Source organism: Equus przewalskii, chromosome 1, assembly GCF_037783145.1.
Source record: "Equus przewalskii isolate Varuska chromosome 1, EquPr2, whole genome shotgun sequence".
NCBI lineage: Eukaryota > Metazoa > Chordata > Mammalia > Perissodactyla > Equidae > Equus > Equus przewalskii.
In genome coordinates this window covers 93,427,427-93,444,602 of record NC_091831.1, presented here as the reverse complement: position 1 = coordinate 93,444,602, position 17,176 = coordinate 93,427,427, and the positions used below count along the sequence as shown (strand labels likewise).

The following is a 17,176-nucleotide window of genomic DNA, read 5'->3' as shown; positions in this document are numbered from 1 at the left end:
TGGGGAAGCAGTAGCCCACCACAGCTCTTTTTAGCTCTGGTTGCAGAGACTTGGCACCAGATTTCTGGCCTTGCTTTTGTTCCCATCTCAGACCTGTTCTCTTATTGGGATTTATCACTATTGCTTCTGATTTTCACACAGCAACTAAAGAACAAGAAGCAGACAGAGACAGAGATGCTGTATGGCAGTGCTCCTCGAACACCCAACAAGCGGCGAGGCCTGGCACCCAACACGCCAGGCAAAGTGCGCAAGGTAAGTGTGAGGCTTTGTGGACCACTACTGACGAGGGATTGCTGAGGACAGGGCTCTGGGCCGTCTCTTGCCTTCTGTCCTGCAGAGATGGGGAAGGGCTATCCTGGCCTCCCAGGCCGAGTCCACATGAGAGAGTGAATGGAGGAGTGCAGTTTAATCCTGAGAAGACTGGACAGTGACTGTCAGGCATGGCCAGCTTTGATGTGTCCAGTTGTTGAGTCCTCAGATTAAACTTAGGGGGGCCAGTACCTGCCAACATTCTGCAATGATAAACCTTCAGAATTCCGACAAGTGACCATGGTACTATGTGAAAGAAGACTTTCATGTTTTGTAAGTAGAATACTTAATACTCCTGAATCTCCAGAACAGGAAATCGGGAGTTTCTCCTTTTTTAACTTTTTCTTTGATAAAGGAAGTGGAGCATCATTTCCTTTTTCCCTCTTCAACTCATATTTTGTAACATATGAAATGTTTAAAAAAATCATCTAAGAGAACCACTGAGAGTATTTTTCTTGCTTTTTAAAAAGGTTTTTAAAAATAATGTGTTTTTACAAAATAGAGATCATATTATATAATTTTGATTTCTGCCTTTTTGGTATTGGTTGTGATTTTTTTTATAGCATCAAACTTTCTTCAAATGTATGCTCGTTATTAGCTGTATATTCTATCCTCTTGACACACCTTTATTAAACTAGTTCCATATTGTTTGATATTAGGTAGTTTAACACATAATTTTTTATTATGAAAATAAACTTTTAAAAACACTAAAATTCAATTCTAGAAAGGTGTGTTTTAATTAAAAGTTTGAGAACGTCTGTGCTGGATGCTGAGAATACAGAGATAAGTGACCCAGCCCTTGCTCTCAAGAGGGCTGTATCCACACACTTCTCAAGTCCTGGCAGCACTAACCCTCCCATCAGTGATGCAAAGGGGTTGTACCCATCCATGCTCCCAGTGGTAGTACCTTGGTGTCGAGGTGGCTCCAGTCCCTGCCAACACGTGATGAAAATCTTGACTTTTAAATTTTTGTCTATTTGATGGGTATCAAGTAATGTCTCATGATTTTGGTTTTTATTTCCCTAATTACTAATGAAGTTGAACCTTTTGCCATGCTCATTGGCAGTACTTGTGTGTGTCTTGTGTAGCTTGTCTCTTTACTCTTTATGGTGTCTTGCTGGTGAACAGAAAGTTCTTAATTTTAATATAATAAAAATGTTTTTAGTCTGTTTTCTTTATGATTTGTACTTCTTGTACCTTGTAAGTAAGCTACCCATGACCTGAAGCCATACAAATATTTTTCTACATTGTTATTTCCTAGTTTGTCTCTTCGATTTTAATAGTTTTGCTATTCCATTTTAAGGTTTTTAATCCACCTAGAGTTAACTAAAAAAATTTTACAGCTTTATTAAAATTGACACAACATTTAATAACTTCTGACATATGTATACACCATGAAACTGTCACCTCAATCAAGGCAATGATCACATATCCGTCACACCTGAAATTTCCTCATGCCTGTGTTCCCTTCCGCCTCCCCCTCCTCTCCTCCTTCCCCCTCAGCCCCTGGCAATCACAAATTCACTCTGTCACTATTTATTAGTTTGCATTTTCTAACATTTTACATAAATAGAATCATATGTTACATATTTTTTTTTTTTAAGATTTTTTTTTCCTTCTCCCCAAAGCCCCAGTGCATGGTTGTATATCCTAGTTATATGTCCCTCTAGTTCTTCTGTGTGAGCTGCTGCCACAGCATGGCAATCGACAGCAAGGTGGGGTGGTTCCATGACTAGCAAACGATCGTGGGCCACCAAGGTGGAGAGCACGGAACTTTAAGCACTAGGCCACCAGGGCTGGCTCTATTACATGTCCTTTTTTGTCTGGCTTCTGTCCTTTAGCATAATTGTTTTTGAGATTCATCCCTGTTGCTGCATGTATCAATAGGTCACCACTTTTTCTTGCTGAACAGTGTTCCAATGCGTGACTGCACCACAGTTTGCTTATCCATTTGCCTGTTGATGGATATTTGGCTTGTTTCTAGTTTTTTGGTTATTACAGATAAAGCTGCTATAAATATTTATGTGTAAGTCTTTGTATGGATATGTGCTTTCATTTCTCTTGGGTAAATACCTAAGAGTGATATGGCTGGGTCATATGCTAAGTGTTGAACTTTGAAAAACAAAATGGTTGTGCCACTTTATAGTTCTGTCTGCTAGATATAAATAGGCTGTGAACACTTTTCACAGATTTCCTCAAAGCGATTCCCCATGGAAACCCATCTTTCTTAGACTGCTTCCCATACTCATTTTTCTGTAGTGTAGGGATGGGTTGCTGAGCATGTAACTCACATCAGTAATCTCTATTCTTCTCCTTAGCTGAACACTACCACCATGTCCAATGCTACGGCCAATAGTAGCATGCGGCCCATCTTTGGGGGGACGATCTACCGCTCTCCTGTGTCTCGACTTCCACCTTCTGGCAGCAAGGTTAGTGTGCTCTGTACAAACACATCCCCAGCACTGTCCCAGCCTGTTTACCCAGGGGCCCCACCTATCTGTTCCAGTTTCTAAGATTCAGTTATCATTGAGATGCTGAGATGACAGATGTAAGCTAGCAAATCTGTCAAAAAACTAAATCAGAAAAAGAATGGTCCTTTTGAGCCCCACCAGCATCAGGGAAGCACGGGGTGTAACTGGGACACTCAAGAGCAGGTGATGGTGCCCCTAGGCTCAGTTTAAAGTCTAGTCTTCAGTTGCTGCTGAGCGGAGTCCCTGCATGTGGGTTCCAGCCCAGTGACACTGGATCACTAGACACAGTCCGGTACTCTCGCATATGGTGGGGAGTATGTGCTAAAACGCGTCCAGTCTTTCAAGTATTTTACAGACTGTGCTCAAGACAGGTGTTCTGCAGATCGTTTAGAATTTGTATTTCTTTAAACCAGAAGTACAGGATTCCAGACACATGAATAATATAAAGATGGTATCAGCCTTTGACAATCTGCATTTATGTGTGTGTGTTGTAGTCATTATAAGGATGATACATTGATCTGTCTTTCCTTTCTCTGCAGCCAGTTGTCACTTCCAGCTGTTCAGGAAAAAAAACACCCCATGCCAGTAGGCATGGAGCCAACAAGGAGAACCTGGAGCTCAATGGCAGCATCCTGAGTGGTGGGTACCCCAACTCGGCCCCTCTCCAGCGCAACTTCAGCATTAATTCTGTTGCCAGCACCTATTCTGAGTTTGCGGTAATTCACCTTTTCTAATATCTACCAGTCTCTGGGGAGCACACAGTTGGGGCAGAGTGGGTATCTTCCCCAGGGCACCCAGCTTTTTAGTTAGGCCGGTTCTTTGGAGGCTGAGAATCCCTTTCCTGCCTTGACCATGGCGTGGGGTGGGGGTGGTTTAAGGGGAGTATATAGGACAGAAGGCAGCAGCAACTAGACATTTACCTTGGATCCTTCTGCTTAAGAAATACCATTCCCTGGCTGCAGGAGGTGACCCTGCTGATCAGCTGCCCTGTGCTCTCTTGGTGGAGTTCTTGGTAATTGTCTTAATTCTTTGTTCTTAGAAGGATCCATCCCTCTCTGACAGCTCCACTGTTGGGCTTCAGGTCTGTATGGCAACCCCTGCATGTCCCATGTCCCTTTTCCAAACTGATCTGTCATCTGCTGGCTTCATTTCCATCTGGGCACAGGGCTACACTAACCAATAATCTCAGCTGTACTATCACAGACCCTTTTTTTTTTTTTTTTTTACAAAGGAAGCAGAAAATCCTAATACAGACTTCAAAAATAATAAATATCTGGCTTAAGTTCCAACAGACTGACTAACCTGCTGATTAACAGGAAAATTTGTTCAGACTTGAATTGGATTCTCAGCCCCACCTAAAGTCAGGCAAAGCTTTTTTATCATGTTATTTCATAACAGAAAACCTTCACCCTCCCCAATTGTGACATCAGAGGCCTCCAATGTGCTGGAAAGAACAGAGGTCCATCACGTGGGGAGGGGAGCCCCAGCTGTGTGCTGCCTATGAGGTCCTTGACCTGTGTGCTGATTATTTCCTGGAGTATATGCCTTACTAACCCCTCGGGGCTAATCACCAACTTTCCGTCTACTCTGAGCTAGCCATCACTCATTTCCTTGCCTTTGCCTATTTCTACCACATTGAGCTGCAAAAGCATATGAGAGACACTGGAAGAAAGAAATTCCAGAATGTTCTTCAGCTCCTAGTAACCTAGTCCATATTTACTAACACTTAACTGCAGTGCCCTTTACTTAACAATGTGTGTTCCCTCTTCCCTCGTATCTTTCTGTTGAGAGGTAAGCTGCTCCTTACCCTTGCGGGGATACTGAGTAAAGCCTAGGGCAACAGCTCTCCTGTTGCTGCAGTGATGGAGAATGGGACAGTTGCCCATGGTGATAGCTCATTTTGAGCATTGAAGCTAGCTTCACATGCTGGCACTTTTCTCAAATTACAGGACTGATGTGCTTCTACCTATAGAAGTGGGTGTGTGACACTCTGGCGAGCTGACTGCTGGACAGAGGGTCCAGCTTCCTCTTTTTCACTTGCTCAGCCAAGCCCCATTTCATCCACTTGGGGCTTAAATGTACCTGCTTGCCTCTGGCTAGGCCTAGACAGGTTCATCTGGTTTTGGTTGCTATGACTGGTAGACGCCACCAGGCAGCACGAAAGCCAGTAGACTAACCGCTACTAACATCGGTCTTTCTCAAAGGTCATTCATGCTTTATCTTCTGCTTCTATACCATGTGCTCCAGCATGAGATCAAATCACCAGCAGGTTACAAGGCCCTCAGCCCCAGGGATTGGTAGATATATGGTCTGGCCCATTGTTTTAGAAAGGGCTCAGAAGACCAAAGCTTGTTGCCCACCTAGCTTGACAACAGAGTATTTTGTGAAGTATAAGGGATTGCTTGTCTGTGAGGGTTTAACAGGATGGACCGGCTGAGGAAACGGTCAAGGGCATATGTGCACACGCTTAATCCGTGACTAAGAATGGTCAGAGTCCCTCACCTTTTGTTCCTAACACAGCTTGTGCTGGGCTAGGGACCTCTGTCTCAGGGAAGCAGCCCTCAGGGACCTCATGCTGACACTCACCCATGCTTACAAGGGTGGGGCGTGCATGAGAGGGGCAGTACTGCCACTGATGTTATTTATTTCTCAACAGCGAGAACTCTCAAAGGCTTCCAAATCTGATGCTACTTCTCGAATCCTCAATTCAACCAACATCCAGTCCTGAGAAGCCCTGATCAGTCAGCCAGCTGTGGCTTCCTGTGCCAAGACTGGACCTAATTAGAGAGGGGTGGTTTTCATTTTTCTTAAATTTAGGTGTCCTTGAAAGCCTCGAGAGGTTCCATTACCGTGGGCCTAACTTACAGAAGTAAATGAGTGTTACAGATGAAACTCCATAATAGGCTTAGTGGGTCCTTAGAGACTTGGTTTTATTTTTGATTCAACAAACACATTAAAACTTAGTTCATAGCATTAAGTGCAAATTTTAGCATATTGAATCTAATTTCTTTTTCTGCCCCATAATTCCTCTTGCTAAAGCACGATCAAGGGCTTGTTTTATTTCACCATTGTGTAGGAAAATGATTGACTATGCCCATCCTTGGGGTATGGGACATGAAGTAATTTTGGCTTGTACACTTATAATTAGCAATTAATATCTTTTTTGTTTAGAGATATTCAGTTAATGCTATAGCTATGATAGCTTTGCTCTCACCTAAAGGCCTGTCCCTACCACACGACAGCCTTCCACCTGATGAGGATGTCTGCATGTCAGAAGCTGAGACAGCCAAAGAGGTGATGGGGCGGCTGGGAGCTCCTTTGTTAAACTGTGTACAGTTCTGTTATATAGTGCAATGCCCTTGGTGGGGGCATGTGTATGTGAACACACATGCTTGTCTGAACTCGAGTTTTTCAGTTTTTCTCTGGATCCCGTCCCCCATCCCTGTGCCCGTTATGCCTGAGTTCATCTGTCCCCTGCAGTTGCCAGCCAAGTTGGGACACTGTTTGGATGGGTTGGGCCATTTCTGTCGTGGAGATCTGGAATTTTGCACATGTCAGTACTGGGGAGTTGTTCCTGCTGTGGCGTCCACGATGAGGCTCCTTCTTGACCTATCCTGTCGATCACTACTGCTCTCCCCAAAGCACTATTTATTATCCTGTCTGCGCCACTACTTCTGTCAGCACATTAAATGGTTCTCAAAAGCTTACCAGTGTGGACTTGATCTTTGTCAGCCATGCTGTTTAGTCATACGTATACAGGTCCTGTTTTTAAAATATAAATATATTCTTAAGAATAAATTAAAATGTGTATACTTACATTTCAGAAAGATATATTGTGGTGTTTGGTTTTTTTCCCAAATCACTTTTTGGTTGGTTTGGTCTGCGGAAAACAGAAAAGGCTAAGAGAACATATAAGAAATTTTCAGTCGGGAGTGTGATTTTTATATTCTTTTGTGCATTTCTTCATTTAAGAACATCTTATATTCTGAGAGAAGTTTTTTGTGAGAAATAAAAAACCTAATTCCTGATGTATAAAGAGGCTGAGGCAGTGTTAGGAAACCTCTGGTTTCACTACTCTTTATCATTAACAGGACTAACTTCTATAGGGTAAGGCTTGCCTGGCTTCTTAATAACCTTTATTTTTATTATTAAAAAAACACATATTTAAAGTGTATACTTTGATACATTTTGACATAGTATATACATCTGTGAAACCATCACCACAGTCAAGTTACTTAACATCCATCACCCCTAAAAGTTTCCTCCTGCTCCTTTATAAGTCTTCCCTCCCTGCCCCACCCCCACCCCCCACTGATCTGCTTTCTGTCACTATAGAGGAGTTTGCATTTTCTAGTTTTATCATATAATAGGTATTAGTTTTGGGTCCGGCTCTTTGACTATTTCATCATTTTGAGATTCATCTGCATTGTTGCTTGTATCCTTAGTTATTTCTTTTTTTTGTTGAGTTGTATTCCATGGTATGGATATACTACAGTTTATTCAATTATGTATATTCACATTTGGGTTATTTCCAGTTTTTGGCTATTAAAAATACAGCTGCTGGGCCGGCCCTGTGGCTTAGTGGTTAAGTTTGGCGCACACTGCTTCGGCAGCATGGCTTTGTAGGTTTGGATCCTGGGCACAGACCTATACCACTTGTCGGCCATGCTGTGGCAGCAACAGCCCACATATAAAGCAGAGGAAGATTGGCACAGATGTTAGCCCAAGGCTAATCTTCCTCAGCAAAAAAAAAAAAAAAAAAAAAAAAATAGAGCTGCTATGAACATTCAAGTACAAGTCTTTGTATGGATATATATTTTCTTTTTCTTTTGAATAAATACCTAGGAGTGCAATGGCTAGATCATACGTATGGTAAGTGTATGTTTAACTTTTTAAAAAACTGCTAAACTGTTCTGCAAAGTGGTTGGACTATTTTACGTTTGCATCAGTAATGTATGAAAGTTCCAGTTTCTCCATCTCCAACACTTGGTATGGTCAGTCTGTACAATTTTAGCCGTTTTAGGAAATTTGAAGTGGTATCTCGTGGTTTTATTTTGCACTTCTCTAATGACTGTTCATGTTGAACATCTTTTCACATGCTTATTTGCCATCCTTCTCCTTTGGTGAAGCACCTATTCACTGTTTTTCCCATTTTAAAAATTAGGTTGTGTTCTTACTGTTTTTGAGAGCTCTCTATTCTGCATACAAGTCCTTTTATCAGACATGTTTTGGAAAGATCTAGTCCGTGGTTTTTCCTCTCATTCTTTTAACAGTGTGTTTGAAGAGCAGAGGTCTACTTTTGATAATGTCCATTTGTTCTTTGAATCATGCTTTTCTAAGAAAAAGAAAATTCTAAGAAATTTTTCTAAGAAAATCTTTACCTAATCCAAATTGGTAAAGGTTTTCTCCTAGAAGTTTACAGTTTTAAGTTTTAGGTTCTACGTTTATGCCTGTGATGCACTGTGGCTCTGTGTGTATCTGTCTCTGTATGGTTCCAGGTATGGCTTTAAGCCCATTCTTTTTGCACACAGCCGTCCAGGTGTCCAGCACCATTAGTTGGAAAGGGTGTCCTATCGCCACTGCCTTGCCTTTGCACCTTTGTCAAAAATCAGTCATCCGTAGATGTGTTTCTGTTCCCTTGATGCATTTGTCCTAATGCCAATACTACACTGTCTTGATTACTGTAGATTTATACTAATTCTTGAAATCAAGTGGTATTAGTTTTCAACTTGGTACTTTTAAAAGTTATTTTGGCTGTTCTAGATTCTTTCCATTTTCATATGAATTTTAGAACCAGCTTTTCAATTTCTAGAGAAAAATCTTCAAGGATTTTCATTGGGATTACATTGGATCTGTAGATTAATTTGGGGAGATCTAACATGACAAACCCACAGACAAGGCATATCACTATTTATTTAGGTTTTTCTTAGCAAGGTTTTATAGGTCCTGTGTACAGATCTTTCACATCTTTATCAGATTTATCCCTAAGTATTTCATATTTCCTGATGCTATCATAAACGGTATTTTTAAATTATAATTTCCAATTGTTTGTTGCCTGCATATAGAAATACAATTGATTTTTGTATATTGCTCATGTATCTTGCAACCTTGCTAAACTCACTTATTAACAGAAAAATGAAAAAGAAAAAAATACTCAGATGTTTACAGATTGGCTCTGTGTTGGAGCACGCCATCAGGGCTCAGCCAGGCTCTTTACAACTCTGCCTTAGTCTTCACTTCTTGCTCCTGTGGAGCCTGAAGGCTAGCCAAAAGTGAAGCTTAGTGTTTACTCAGGCACTTCTGAGCATATATCCAGCCCTGGGCATGTGTTATGCATTCTCAATTCCCCAGTATATTGTGGGAGCTTTAAAACGCCTCTCCTCCTACATATCTATCTCCTTTCCCAACCTCTTTCTTCCCGGGTTCTCTGTATGTCTGTTGCTTGTCTCAGCTGTAGTCCCTTGCCCAGGCTGCTGCAGCCAGTACTTGTGCCTTTAAATACTTTCGGCAAAAGCTGCCCAGCCCTGGGAACACTGAGTCTGGAGAAACAAAGGCCAGCTCTTGTGATGATCCTTCAGGGAGCTGCCAGATACATTGAAACCCACAACCACAGGTCTTTAAGGACCATATTCCTCCCTCTAGTACTAGTGACCTGCACCAGAAATGTGAGCTCTCATCTTCATAGCACCCCCCCGCCAGTATGGAGTGTAGGAGATGGTAGGCGGGCCATTTAAAATACCATGGCATTCTTACCGCTAAGCAGCAGCTGCTTTCTTCACCAAGACTTCCCCTGGTGGTTGTAACTTTTTGACTAGATTTCTAGAGTTCTACAAAAGTTGATTCTGAGTTTTTGCCAGCTCCTTACAGTAGTCCCCCCTTACCTGCGATTTCACTTTCCACGGTTTCAGTTATCCATGGTCAGCTGTGTTCCAAAAATATTAGATGGGAAGCAATTCATAAGCTTTAAATTGCATGCTGTCCTGAGTAGTGTGATGAAATCTCACTCTGTCCTGCCCGGGAGGTGAGGCATCCTTTCATCCAGCTGTATATGCTACGCTTCCATTAGTCACTTAGTAGCCATCTGTTATCAGGTTGACTGTCGCAGTATCCCAGTGCTTGTGTTCAAGTAACCCTTAATAATGGCCCCAAAGCACTAGAGTAGTGATGCTGGTAATTTGGATACGCCAGAGAAGTCTGTCCTTTAAGTGAAAAGGTGAAAGTTCTCGACTTAATTAGGAAAGGAAAAAAATCATATACTGAGGCTGCTAACATCTATGGTAACTTTTATTATGGTATAGTGTTATAATTGTTCTATTTTATTATTAGTTATTGTTACTCTTACTGTCCCTGATTTGTAAACTTAACTTTATTGTAGGTATGTATGTATAGGAAAAAACATAGTATATATAGTTGGCCCTTTGTACCTGTGGATGTGGAACCCATGGATACAGAGGGCTAAGGCACTTGAGCATCTGCAGATTTTGGTATCTGGTTGGGGGCGGGGGGGGGGGGGGTGGTCCTGGAACCAACCCCCTGCAGATACCAAGGGACAACTAACTATCTAGGGTTCAGTACTAGCCCCAGTTTCTGGCATCCACTGGGGGTCCTGGAACATATCCCTCGTGGATAAGGGGGACTACTGTGGGTGCTTTTGTGGAGACACAGTGTCCTGGAGTTCCCTACACCATTTTCAGTGATGTCCCAATTCTAAATGTTTATGCACCTAAAAACAGAACTGAAAGGAGAAATGGACAAATCCACAATTAGGGTTGGAGACTTCACTCTCTCTCAGTAACTGATAGAACAACTAGGCAAAAAATAATCAATGTAATCCCATCATTAATCAGCTGGACCTAGTTGTAGAACAATCCATCCAGTGACAGCAGAATACACGTTCTTTGCAAGTGCACATGGAATAGTCACCTAAACAGACCATATTCTGGGTCATAAAACAAACCTTAAATTCTTTAAAAATTGAAATGATCAGGGGCCAGCCCAGTGGTGTAGTGGTTAACTTCACATGCTTCACTTTGGTGGCCCAGGGTTCACAGGTTTGGATCCCAGGCACAGACCTAGGCACCACTCATCAAGCCATGCTGTGGTGGAGTCCCACATACAAAACAGAGGAAGATTGGCACCGATGTTAGCTCAGCAACAATCTTCCTCAACAAAACAAAACTCAGAAGTGATCAAACTATGTTCTCTGACCATGATATATATATAATAACAAAAGCTCTCAGAAGATAGATACCCAAATACTTGGAAATTACATAACACTTCTAAATAGCACATAAGTCAAAGAGGAAGTCTCAAGGGAAAGTAGAAGATATTTTGAACTGAATGAATGACAATAAAAATATCAAAATTTGAGAGATGCAGCTAAAGCAATGGTTAGAGGAAAATTTATAATAGTAAATGCTTATATTAAAAAAAGTCTCACCTCGGGGCTGGCCCCGTGGCCAAGCAGTTAAGTTCGCGCACTCCGCTGCGGGCGGCCCAGTGTTTCGTTGGTTCGAATCCTGGGCGCAGACATGACACTGCTCATCAAACCATGCTGAGGCAGCGTCCCACATGCCACAACTAGAAGGATCCACAACAAAGAATATACAACTATGTACCGGGGGGCTTTGGGGAGAAAAGGGGAAAAAATAAAATCTTTAAAAAAAAAAAAAAAAGTCTCACCTCAACAATCTAAGCTTCCACATTGCAAAAAGACAAGCAAAATAACCTGACAAGACAGGAAGTAAACTAAGAGCAGAAAGCAATGAAATTGAAAAGACAAAACAATATAGAGGGAAGTAATGAAACCAAAAACTACTTAAAAGAAAAATAAATCAGTAAATCTCCAGCCAGACAAAGAGAAAAAAAGAAAACTGATTAATAATATCAGGAGTGAAAGAAGGGATATCACCATAGACTCCACCAACTTGAAAAGGATAATGAGTGAAAACTACCAACTCTATGCACAGAAACTTGACAAATGAAATGGGCAAATTCCTTGAAAGACACAAATTACCAAAACTCACACAAAAAGAAATCATCTGAATAGTCCTATAGCAATCAAAGAAATTGAATCCATCATTGCAAACCTTCTGAAAATGAAATCTCCAGGCCTAGATGGTGTTACTGGTGGATTGTACTAAACATTTAAAAAATAACACCGATTCTATACAATTTCTTTCAGAAGACAGTAGTTGGAGCACTTTTCAACTCTGAGGCCAAAATGACCCTGATACCAAAACCACAGAAACACAAAAGAAGAAAACTATAGACTAATATCCTTCATGAACATAGACACAAAAATCCTTAACAAAATATTAGCAAATTAAATCCAAAAATATATAACAATATAAGATGACGAAGTGGGGTTTCTCCTGGCCATCAAGGCTACATGGCTGGTGGGAATGTGAGATGTTGCAGTTGTTTTGGAAAACGGCCTGGCATTTCCTCAAAAAGTTAAATTACCATAGGACCCAGCAGTTCTACTGCTAGGTATTAATACCCAATTGAAAACATGTTCACACAAAAATACGTACATGCATGTTTACAATATTAGTCATAATAACCAAAATGTGGAAATAACTCAAGTGTCCGTCAGTTGACAAATGGATAACCAAAATGAGGTATCATATCCATACAGTAGAATGTTATGCAGCCAAAAAAGGGCTGAAGTACTAATATTACATGCCACAACATGGATGAGTCTTGAAAACACACTAAGTAAAAGAGCCCAGACACAAAAGGCCACATGTGGTATGACTCCATTTATGAGACGTCCAGAATAGGCACATCCATAGAAATAGAAAGCAGATTAGTGGCTGCCAGGAGTTGGGGGTAAATAAATAGTGACTACTAACTGGTACAGGGTTTCTTCTTGGGGTTATGAAAATATTCTGAAATTAGATCATGGTGATGGTTGCACAACATTGTGAATTTACTAAAAGCCACTGAATTATGTACTTTAAAAGGATGAATTTTATGGTATGTGAATTAAATATAATTTAAAAAAATCAGTCTAATCCACCATATTAACAAACCAAAGGAGAAAAACCACACAATCATATCAACTGATGCAGAGAAAGCATTTGACAAAATTCAACATCGCATGATAAAAACTTCTAGAAAACTAGGAACAAAAGGGAATTTCCTTAACCTGACAGAGGCCATCTACCAAAGCAAACTTAGAGGTAACATCATCCACAACAGAGAAGGGCCACAAACAAGGCAAGGAGGTCCTCTCTCACCACTTCTATTGAGCATTGTTCTGGAATTCCTAACCAGAGCGGAAGACAAGAAGAAAGAGAAACGACACGCAGACTGGAAAGAAGAAACTAAACTGTCTTTATGTACAGACAACGTGACAGTAGACGCCAAGGAACCTACAAAAAAGCTCCAACTAATAGTTTAGCGAGGTCATCGAATATAAGGTTAACATACAAAATCATCCTTATTTTTACATACTAGCAATCAATAAGTGAAAACTAAAATTTGTAAAACAGTAACATTTACAATAACTCCAAAACAATGAAATCCTAGGTATAAATCAAACAAAACACGTATAGTATCTATATGCTGAAAGCTACAAAATACTGATGAAAGAAAGATCTAAATATACAGACATACTGTGTTCTTGGATTGGAAAACTCAACATACTAAAATGTCAGTTCTTCCCCCAAATGATCCATAGATGTAATGCAATTCCAATCCAAATACCAGGAAGAGATTTTCTTTTATAGATCAAGATTAATTTACGGTAAAACTCATTTGGAAACTCAAACTAGAATAGCCAAACAATTTTTAAAAGAACCAACTTGGAGGACTCGGCCTACCAATTTTGAGACTGGCTGTAGAGCTATAGCAATCACGACAGTGTGGTATTTCTCTGTGGAAAGATGGAAACAGATCAATGAACAGATTAGCGAGTCCAAGAAGACCTACACAAGAATGGTCACTTGGTTTCTGATAACGGTGCAAAGGCAAGACAGGGTAGTTATTTTCAACAAATGGTGTTGGAATAATTGGATATTCAAGTGCAAAAGGAAAAGTACTTTGGCCTATGTCTCACTCCTCATGCAAAACTTAATTCAAAATAGATCAAAGATCTAAATGTAAAACTAGACAGCTTTTAGAAGAAAACATAAAAAATACTCAGTGGCATTAGGTTAGGCAAAGAGTTCTTAGTTAAGACATCAAAAGCATGATCCATAAAAGAAAAAAATTGGTAAATTGAACTTTAACGAGTTTTAAAACTTGCTCTGCAAAAGATACCATAAAGAGAATGAAAAGACAAACTACCAACTGGGAGAAAATATTTGCAAATCACATATTTGATAAAGGACTTGTATTTAAAATATATAACAACTCCCAAAACTTAGTAAGAAACAACTGGGCTACAGAAGGGGGAGGGGGACAAGCCCTATCAGGATAAAACATACTATAAAGCTTCCCTACCTAACACAGTGTGTACAGCCAGTAGGTGAGAAGGTCCAGAAGTAGACCCAAACACATACGGAACTTACACATGTGATAACGGTGGTATCTCCAATCACTGAGGGTGGGAATACTGGCTAGCCATTTGAAAAAAGATAAAAATTAGAAGGTAGAATGGTGGTTGCTGGGGGTGGGAAATACGAGGAGTTAATGTTTAATGTGTATAGAATTTCAGTAAAGAATGAAAAGTCCTGGAGATGGATGGTAATGATGATTATGCAACAGTGTGTACCTACTTAATAGCACCGAACCGTACAGTTAAAAATGCTTAAGATGGTAACTGTAAAGTATATTTTACTAAAATAAAAAAAAATTGGGGGGCTGGCCCTGTGGCCGAGTGATTAAGTTCACGCGCTCCGCTGTAGGCGGCCCAGTGTTTCGTTGGTTCGAATCCTGGGCGCGGACATGGCACTGCTCATCAAACCACGCTGAGGCAGCGTCCCACATGCCACAACTAGAAGGACCCACAACGAAGAATATACAACTAGGTACTGGGGGGCTTTGGGGAGAAAAAGGAAAAAAAAAAAATCTTTAAAAAAAAACAAATTTTTAAGTATCTTAAAGACCTCATGGTCAGGAAAAATTTCTTAAATCACACACACACACACACACACACAAATTAACTGTAAGGAGAAATGATAAACTTGACTACATTTAAAGGGGCACACGTATGTGGTGACAGATAAAAACTAGACTATTGGGGCCAGCCCAGTGGCACAGCGGTTAAGTTCACGTGTTCTGCTTTGGTGGCCCAGGATTCACTGGTTTGGATCCTGGGTGCAGACCTACACACCACTTATCAAGCCATGCTGTGGAAGGCATTCCACATGTAAAGTAGAGGAAGATGGGCACCGATGTTAGCTCAGGGCCAGTCTTCCTCAGCAAAAAGAGGAGGATTGGCAGCAGATCTTAGCTCAGGGCTAATCTTCCTCAAAAAATGAAATAAAAAATAAAAAGGCCAAAGAAGTATCCCCAGTACCCTGTGCCATGTCTGTCACCTGCTAACCGTGCAATATCTGTTGAGTGATGAATGAATACAGAACATAATGCCAGAGGGAAGAAGAATGAGAACAGACAATATAAAGGCCCTTAGAGGATACAGGAATACATTAAATGACACAATGCGGAGAATCAGGGAAATCCAGAATGCCAGACTTTCTTTAAGATCAATCACCTGGTTTTTTAAAGAAATAAGTAAGTGGCAAGGAAAAAAAATTAAGAGTGTAACTACTACAGAGTTAAAACATTTAAGAGACATATCTCACAAATGTAACGTGTAGAACTTGTTTAGGTCCTGATTTGAATAAACCAAGTGCAAAGAGAACATTTATGAGACACTTGAGGAAACTGGAACGCTGACTGAATATTTGATGATATTGAGGAATTAGTGTTAGTGATTTTTAGCTATGATAATGATTTTATGTTTTTTTAAAGCCCTTATATTTTAAAGATACATATTGAAGTATATACAGATGAAATGATGGTATGATTTGGATTTGCTTTAAAAATAATCCAGTGGGGGTACAAGTGAGGCTGAAGGGATGGAGGCATCTGAGCTGGTGAAACAAGATTGGCCATGTGTTGAAAATAGCTAAAGCTGAATAGTCCACGGTGTATTATTCTCTCTACTTGTATACAGATTTGTATATATGTTTGAAACTTTTCATCATTCAATGTTTAAAATGTTGGTAATAAAGGGCCTTACAGATTTAAAAAAAAAAAAAAACCTGACTACATTAAGAGCTTAAGTTCATCAAAATAAGTTGATATTTTTAAAGCACTTTGACCATTACCTGGCACAAAGTACCACATAAATTTTAAATAAAAATTGGTAACACCAAAAGATACCATAAAAGAGACAAAAAAACTACAAAATGGCAGAAGACATTTTGAACCCATAACTATTAAAAGACTTGTATCTAACGTATATAAAGAAGACAACTCACGAAGAAAAATACAGAAAATTTTAAAAGGACAGAAAATTTAAACAGGGACTTTCCAACAGAAATACTCCAAATGGCCAATAAACAAATGAAAAGCTGCTCAACCTCATTAGTATTGGGGGAAATGCAAATTAAAACTGCTGCACATACACCTGATGTTTGAGCCACAGCAAACCCTACATTGCTGGTGGGACTATATAGTTATCTCATAAAGTTGAAGATAGCCTGACCCACCAGTTCTATTCTGAATATTCCGCAGATGAACTTGTGCACATGACCAAAAATCAGAAACAATGAAAATGACCTCTGGAGAGGACTGTGGGAAGATGGTGTAGTGGGAAGCACCAGGAATCTGTTTCCCAACCTGGACAACAGTTGTACTGGCAGAATCTCATGTAGTTATTTTGGGACTCTGGAGTCTGCTGAAGGCTTGCAACTTCCAGGGGAAGGCCTGGATGGTAAATTATGGTCAATGTGGGGCAATTTCAGCTCTTTGCATAGTAGTGACTACCCATCCTCCATCCCCTAACCCAGCCACATGGCAGGCAGCTGTACACATGTTCCTGGAACAGCTTGGAGCCAGGGTGGGGAAAAAAGGAACCTGTCTTCCAAATATCAGGAAACTGTGCTGCTTCTGATCACAGAGGTGTAGACAAAGAGGTAGCCATCGTTGTCATACCTCCCTCCATTGTTACAAGTCTCTCCCCTCTCAAGTAACTTCCAGGAGATTTAAAGGACTGGCACCCTTTTGTTCCCCCTTCATTTTTTACTTTTCTACTTTCAGTAGCCAGACATTAAAGACTAGGACATTCAAGAACATCTACATATATGGGGAAAATTAGAAAGTGACCGTGTATGCCCAAGGAAAGGCTCAGAAAAGACATAAGACATTGAGTTTACACTTCAGGCTGACCTCAGTACAGAGACAGCTTACACCAATAAAAACAATAATAAAAAACAGCA

At 40.4% G+C, this 17,176-nt stretch overlaps 2 protein-coding genes across 10 annotated transcripts in view; one reads left to right on the top strand and one right to left on the bottom strand.

The window, feature by feature from the left end:
* The window catches only part of PRC1 (protein regulator of cytokinesis 1), a 29,174-nt gene extending 22,687 nt beyond the window's left edge, over window positions 1-6,487 (top strand). The window contains exons 11-15 of one of the 4 annotated variants that reach the window (XM_070571361.1): window positions 142-252; window positions 2,628-2,738; window positions 3,320-3,419; window positions 3,820-3,861; window positions 5,437-6,487. In XM_070571361.1, coding sequence (XP_070427462.1) covers window positions 142-252; window positions 2,628-2,738; window positions 3,320-3,419; window positions 3,820-3,839 — 342 coding nt within the window. In that variant the 3' untranslated portion in view covers window positions 3,840-3,861; window positions 5,437-6,487. Of the gene's footprint in view, window positions 1-141; window positions 253-2,627; window positions 2,739-3,319; window positions 3,497-3,819; window positions 3,862-5,436 lie in introns of all 4 variants that reach the window. The other 3 variants (XM_070571333.1, XM_070571352.1, XM_070571342.1) reach the window with 3 other exon arrangements.
* The window catches only part of RCCD1 (RCC1 domain containing 1), a 50,772-nt gene that overhangs the window by 20,035 nt on the left and 13,561 nt on the right, over window positions 1-17,176 (bottom strand). For 4 of the 6 annotated variants that reach the window (XM_070571460.1, XM_070571451.1, XM_070571429.1 and 1 more), the window contains exon 8: window positions 6,598-6,660. In XM_070571460.1, the coding sequence (XP_070427561.1) occupies window positions 6,598-6,660 (63 nt within the window). Of the gene's footprint in view, window positions 1-5,677; window positions 6,680-9,661; window positions 9,980-17,176 lie in introns of those variants that run through there. The other 2 variants (XR_011525685.1, XM_070571437.1) reach the window with 2 other exon arrangements.